Genomic DNA, 6970 nt, shown 5'->3' on the forward strand with positions numbered 1-6970 from the left:
TGCTAAGTGAAATGAAGCTTGCTTCTGCTCCAATCCTTCAGGACAAGAGTGAAAACCTATTCTTCCATTCATGTCGCCTACATTTAGCTTCCTACAATTTACGGAGTTTTACTGAAAAATTAAATTCCGTGTCCTCTAATTTCTGGACATGAGGAAAAAGTGGATGGTTCAAAAGTATGCAGTCCATACAGAAATGCGAAACTTGCAAAAAGGAGGAAGAGGAGAAGGCCAAAAAGGACCGTGACGAGGCACTGGCTTTAAAAGAAAAGGAACTTGCTATCGAGAAGGAAAAGGCTGTTTCAAAAGAGAGGGAACTTGCTATCGAGAAGGAAAAGGCTGTTTCAAAAGAGAGGGAACTTGCTATCGAGAAGGAAAAGGCTGTTTCAAAAGAGAGGGAACTTGCTATCGAGAAGGAAAAGGCAGAGGTTTCAAAAGAGAAAGAACTTATTCAGAAGGAAAAGGAAGTGGCGGTACTGGAAAAGAAAATTTCTTCTGAAGAGAGGAAACATGAAAAAGATTTGGCATATAAAAAATGGGAGTTTGAAGTTGAGAAAAAAACAAATGAAGAAGAGTGTAAATTACAGCACAAATTAAATTTAGAGGAGAAGGAACAGTCCCATGCAGCAAAAAAAGAAGAAATTGAACTTCAGAAAAAAGCATCTTTAGAGCTTATTGAGAGTGAACGTAAAACAAAAGTAGAAGTTGCCAAAATAAAAGCAGATGCTTTCAGAGATTTTTTCAACATCGAAATGGAGAGGTTGAAAACTATCCGGGAAGCAGATGATCATAGATTCAAGCTTGTTCAACCTCTGCTGCAACAAGTTGAAAGTGGGCAAGCTGATATTGACAAGGTGCAATCACTACTTGAAACATTACAGAAAGTACTGATACCTTCTACTACCTTTCAATCAATTTCAGCTGATGAGTCTTTCACTAGGATGGACAAAGAATTCCCTGAGCCTGATGCTTATTCTGCAGATGGAAATGTTAATGAAAATATAGAAGACTCACACGATAGTAAACAATGAAAATAATTTTTACATTATTATGTCAAATAGTGATCCTTAAGTAAATTTAAATGTCATTATTTTTAGTAGCTTAATTTATATTAGACGTTTCTGCCAGCTCTATTTCTTTCTTGGCGTCTTTCTTCAGCTCATCAAGTTCCATGAGCATTTGAATGTCCATTTCATTTTCTTCAGTCATTGCACAAATCTCTATCTCTTCTTGTTCCTTTTCGTACATAGACAACTTCTCTTTCTCTTCTTCTTCTGCTTTATGCCTTTGGTCCTCTAACAACTTTTCCCTTAATTTGAGTTTTTCTAATTCTGCATCTGCCTTCTTGATACGATCTGCAATATCATTCAAGGTGGGCTCAGTTTCAGCTTCACTACCCTCACATTGATGCTGAGTAGGTTCAATTGAGGGATTATTTTGTTCTCGGTTTTTCTTTTCATCGGAAATATTTTCATTATTGATGTGAAGATCTACTTCCAATAATACTTGGGAAGCCTGGTCAAACTGGTGTTGATCTTTATGGATATGTTTCTTTTCTGAGAATGGGGCTGTGAATATGTTAGTATTAGACCCATTATTTTGTTGCTTATCAGAACCAGATCGATAAGGTTGTTCACTGTCAGTAGAGACATTAGGTTGTTTACCAGTTAGGAGCCATTAGCGTTTTTTACCAAGTAGAGACATTAGGTTGTTTACCAGTAGAGCCATTAGGTTGTTCACCACTACTAGAGCCAATAGGTTGTTTACCAGTAGAGCCATTAGGTTGTTCACCGTCAGTAGAGCCATTAGGTTGTTTACCAGTAGAGCCAATAGGTTGTTTACCAGTAGAGCCAATAGGTTGTTTACCAGTAGAGCCATCAGGTTGTTTACCAGTAGAGCCATTAGGTTGTTTACCAGTACTAGAGCCATTAGGTTGTTTACCAGTACTGGAGCCATTAGGTTGTTCAACATTAGAGGCTCCATTAGGCTGTTGTTCACCAGGGCCAGTAAACCCGAAGAACTTCTTCATCTTCAACATTTTTTGTCAGTTGTTGGCTTGGTTGTTGGAGTAGAATAGATCAATTTGATCATTAATTTGAATCTATATCTAGATCTATAGCCCCACCTCCTCTCGACGAAACTAAACTATGGATTCTGAACTGGAGCGGCTCTACATGCAGGCCTCAGTGCAGGACTGGTCCCAGACTGTATATACTATCAGAGACGTTATTAGCGAGATAAAGGACAGTGAGACCCGCCAGAGACTACAAGTATTACCCTATGAACTGATATTGAGAGAACCATCACAAGAATATATAAAACATGGTAACTGAGAGGAGATGATGAATTAGTTACCGTATACTGGGATATTTTAGCATTGCTAAATTTTCACGAATTTTGCATTTGTAAGATTTCACAAAATAATATTTTTGCGAATAGCTTGTGAACTTCACCACGTGGCAATGTAAATTCAGAATTTCACAATTTTTATTTTCGCAACGGAGCAAGAAAACGCGAAATCCTTGAAAATTTGGCTACTCAAAATTTCCCAGTATACAGTATATTGTACAGCATATTAATATTATTATTATATTAATATTAGTTGTTCATACACATAATGATGTCTGGGTACTGTATAGACCCCCTAGACGCTAAGAATATTTTTAATGAATCAGTTACAGTAGCCACTCATGACAATAAATTACTGACGGCAAGAAGCTCTCCACATCAAAGGCAGATCAAAGCCCAAGGTGCCATAATGAAGCATAGCATGAAAACTATATTGCGGCAAGAGTTACCTGGTCTATATGATGTAGTCTGGCCTCCATACTTTCCATAAATGCTGCTTTTGAGCCTGTAGTACCTTGTAGTGCTCAGAAAAATGGCCAGGCGGTGTCACCGCCTTTGATCTTGAGGCCTTTTTGCCGTCAGTAATTTACATCGTGGGTGGATACTATAATATAAAAATATAATTTTATTATGAATGAATATCATTATTGTAATCATATTCATTGAAAATAGTCTTAGCGCCTAGGGGGTCTATAGTGAGAAATTTTAGGAGGAGTTAAATTTGGTAAATCGCTACATTTTGGTGATTGATGAATTTTAATTTGGTGAATTTCTGGCCATGTGCCATTGAGCATGTGCATAATGGTTTAAAATGGTGGATTTAATTTTGGTGAATGGCTATCAAAGTGTTAAATTCACCAAATTTAGTTCCCTCCGAAATTTCCCGCTATACGGTATTTCGTCCCATTTTGTAGCAACATTAATACATTATGTATAAGAATAAAGTCAACTACCATAAACTTTTATCCCTCATATTTGCCTGTCTTTCTTTCTTTCTCCCTCCCTCCCTCTCCTCTAGTAACTGATTTCTCTAAGAAGACTGGTGATTATCAAAGTCTATCAGCTGTTGATCTTCGACTGATTGCACTCAATTACCAGCTGGAGAAGGAGAGAGGGCCTCAAAGAGGAACCAATTTAAGAACTGACCCAATACAAACCAACAAAGAACAACAAGTAAGGAAATAAATACAAGAAATTGAAAAATATCAGTATAATTTTAAACTCGTAATTTGCATGTAATTACTTATTAATGTAACATGTAATGGAAGGTCAAGGAACTTCTTATAGAGCCAGTCATTTTGATATATGTACAACTGGTTTAATAATTATTAAATAATTTAGGGTTTAATAATTATTGGCAATTCTTCAGATGTTCTTGTCACTCAAATACTTACACATGTACATGTACAATGTGTAGCTTAAAATGTGATTCTAAAACATTTTATTTTACATTTTCTTTTGATTTGCGGCCATTTTTAAAAGTAGCAGGTTTTTGTTAAAAAGCAAAGACTATATATAGTCCATGGTTTTTCTGAAAATGGCTCCGAAATCACCCCCAGATTGTTGTTGTTTATTTATTAATTTTATTTATTATTGTAGAATGAAGCGACACTGAGTGATTCCCTCAATGATATTGATATTAATAAAGAATGTGATGACACATCAACTGAACAAAACACTAACAGTAAAGAAGACAGAGAGAAAGAAAGAGAACAAGGTAAAGACTATACTATATCTATTCCCATTGACTAATAGTATTTTCATATTATGCTCTGTAGAAAGTTTGAGTTGATTCAGACCTCAATTTTTAAAGTTACAACCATTATATGCTAAAATTCTGAAAATTACCCAAGGCTATAGCCCATGGTTTTTTTCAAAAAATGGCTCCAAAATCACCCAAAATTTTTCTTACATTTTCTGATACATATTGATGTCCTTATGCTGTGTAGAAAGTTAGAGCTGATTCCGACTTCAATTTTTCAAGTTATGGCTGTTTTTTTAAATGGCCAATTTTTGAAAAATACCCAAGGCTATATAGCCTATGGTTTTTTTCCAAAAAATGACCCCGAAATCACTCCACATGCTGCTTAAAATAAATTGCCTTTTTCATATTCTAATCTACACACATGCACACTCATAATGATATACATGTACCTATTTATAAATGGTGATAAAGATACAGCACTAACTAATGACAGTCTTGAGGAACAATTAGAAGAAGAGGAGGAAAGAGGAGAGGGAGATGGGAGGGAGAGGGAGAGGATGATGATGATAGTTGGATTACTCCTGATAATTATCAGTCAGTGTGTGATGGTATTGGTGGATTGATGGAGGAGACTATTGATGAGATATCTGTTGGTTGTACCGTATAGCGTCAAATTTTCGTGGGTGAAAATTTTCGTGATTTCATACATTTTTGCTTTCAAGTAAATTTTCGTTAAAAATTTTTCGTGATTTAAATAAAATTTCGTGATGATTAAAACCACTCCTATCCATGTGGCCGCTAGTAGCTAGCCTTCCAGCTGGACTTGGAGAAGAAGCAACATGAGTGGTAGCATTATTCGATATTAATTCCCTTCGTGTATCCATGGCTATCACGTATACCAAGAAAGGTGGGCTCCCTTTATAGGAGAGACTCTTAGCTGTGCAGCCTGTGCCCGAGAAACAAATAAAAGGCGTGATGGGACACGCCCACATTTATATCAAAATTAAATTTCGTGAAAAATATTTTCGTGATTGTCCATTCAGTCACGAAAATCACGAAAATTTTCAACCACAAAAATTTGACGCTATACGGTATGACCACTGACTATGCTATGCAGGTAATATTCACTAGCAATTACTGGCATTTATTAGAGGGGCTTACTCTATGCAGTATTATTAGCATACATGTACATGTACATTTGGTTGATGTATTCATGTATACATTTGGTGTAAAAATATTCTACATCACCTACGTCTGTAATGAATTTATGTACTGTATAATAGGAAATTTTAGAAAGAATTAATGTTGTGAATTTGACATTTTGATGGTCATTATTTTATTATGACTACCATCTTTTTCTCATTCCTCCTATGTGTACATGTACATGTACTTGTATTTCTTTTCTCTCTCCCTCTATTCTTACTTCTCCCCCCTCTCTCAGAATGTCCTATTACAGATTGGTCTTAATGTAGTCTCCATTGATGGAATGTTAATCAAGAGAATAAGAACCTACGCTCAACAATGCAAGGCCTGCTTCAAGTAAGCCAAGAAAAGATACACAATCACACAATTAAACGTACAAAGTACATTTACATATATTTATTCTATGCTTACATGTATGTACATGTTTTTATACATGTACATATGAGACTGTATTTTAGAGTTGAATGTTTTCCTATTATTCAATTGTGCATATATTCAATCCTTCATGTAGTTAATAGGAAAATCTCAACTTTATAATAAGCACCCGCCAACCAGTGTAATGATAATAATTAGTATTTTTGTTAAGAAACAAACAAAGTTGTTATTATTATTATCATACTATTACTATTATTTTTGTTATTGTTGTTGTTATTATTAATAGGGTTTATTTTAAAAGTGATTTGTTGTTTTGTCCTAACTGTGGCAACAAGTCAATGATTAAAGTGCTAGCTGATGTTGGTAAAGATGGCCTCATTCATTATTCATCACTCAGTGATAAACAGTTCAGCCATAAAGGACTCAGAGTAAGTCATTAATACAAGGTATTTGTACATTATAGTGGAACTTTTTAATGATGGCCACTGCATAAAAGTTTTCATTAAAATAAGTTATACAGAGGTGTCCTTTATTTTATACACTTGGTGCTACATACATGTATATACATTGTACAGTGTATATCCATTTTGGGGTGTCTGTTATTAAGTAAAGCTTTACTGTGCATGTACATGTAAATATGCATATTGCATACTATTACATTTACATTTATGTAGTATGTGGCAGTTTTTCCCTGTTTCCCTAATACATAGTACATTTTGTACTTCATGTACATAGTGTACATACTTTTACATGTAGCCATTGCATGACATGCCACATCACTGAGTGTACATTACTGAGGTTAGGGTTTGGCGGATTATGCTCTAAAATTACTCTATTATGCTATGCTGCAATTCTCAGGAAACAGCTCTATTATGCTCTACCAGTCAGCCATTATGCTCCCAATTATTCCCATGACTTTCATTATAATAACCTAGCCCCACCCAAAAATGTGAGCCAGTAATTCAATTATGAAGTTCTTAAAGTATATTGTGAGCAATAGTAGCTATTTAAATATAAAAACAGTTAATTTATTGAGTGCCAGTGACTGTTTATTGCATTTCTCAATGCATTCTTTCAAAATTGTCTTTTATAGCTCTATTATGCTCACAATATGCTTATGCTTTTGGGTCCTATTATGCTCAAATTATGCTGGCATAATCCGCCAAGGCCTAACTGAGGTTCTATTATTTAGTTATAGTTGCAATATCTTTGTTTGCATGTACAGTGTACATGTATGTCAGGGCATAGTGAGGAGGCGAAGCTCCAGTTTATGTTCTTTATTCTTCTATTAGTACAATATCTTGTGTCATAGAGTATGGTTTAGTGCATGTACATCATGTT

General features: G+C 35.1%; 2 protein-coding genes across 2 annotated transcripts in view; one reads left to right on the top strand and one right to left on the bottom strand.

Annotated features, from left to right (window-relative positions):
• Positions 1–1098: 1098 nt before the first annotated feature.
• Positions 1099–2035, bottom strand: LOC105313931 (protein transport protein SEC9-like). The gene is made up of 2 exons (XM_011407751.1): positions 1689–2035; positions 1099–1633 (listed from the first exon to the last, which is right to left on the bottom strand). The coding sequence occupies exons 1-2, from the start codon at positions 2033–2035 to the stop codon at positions 1099–1101; spliced, it is 882 nt and encodes a 293-aa protein (XP_011406053.1).
• A 3113-nt stretch (positions 2036–5148) lies between these two features.
• Positions 5149–6970, top strand: part of LOC100636124 (RNA-binding protein NOB1-like) — a 2276-nt gene continuing 454 nt past the window's right edge. The window contains exons 1-3 of the mRNA XM_020000561.1: positions 5149–5168; positions 5493–5590; positions 5916–6057. Of these exons, the coding sequence (XP_019856120.1) occupies positions 5163–5168; positions 5493–5590; positions 5916–6057 (246 nt within the window). The 5' untranslated portion in view covers positions 5149–5162. The remainder of the gene's footprint in view (positions 5169–5492; positions 5591–5915; positions 6058–6970) is intronic.

Source organism: Amphimedon queenslandica, unplaced genomic scaffold (assembly GCF_000090795.2).
Source record: "Amphimedon queenslandica unplaced genomic scaffold, v1.1 AMPQUscaffold_13174, whole genome shotgun sequence".
Taxonomy (NCBI): domain Eukaryota; kingdom Metazoa; phylum Porifera; class Demospongiae; order Haplosclerida; family Niphatidae; genus Amphimedon; species Amphimedon queenslandica.

Excerpts from the sequence above, each read along its gene's own strand:
- LOC105313931 (XM_011407751.1), bottom strand. The coding sequence starts at position 2,035 with ATGTTGAAGATGAAGAAGTTCTTCGGGTTTACTGGCCCTGGTGAACAA. Across the intron at positions 1,634-1,688 it reads CAACCTAATGTCTCTACTTG|TGAACAACCTTATCGATCTG; the intron begins GTAAAAAACGCT and ends CTCTACTGACAG.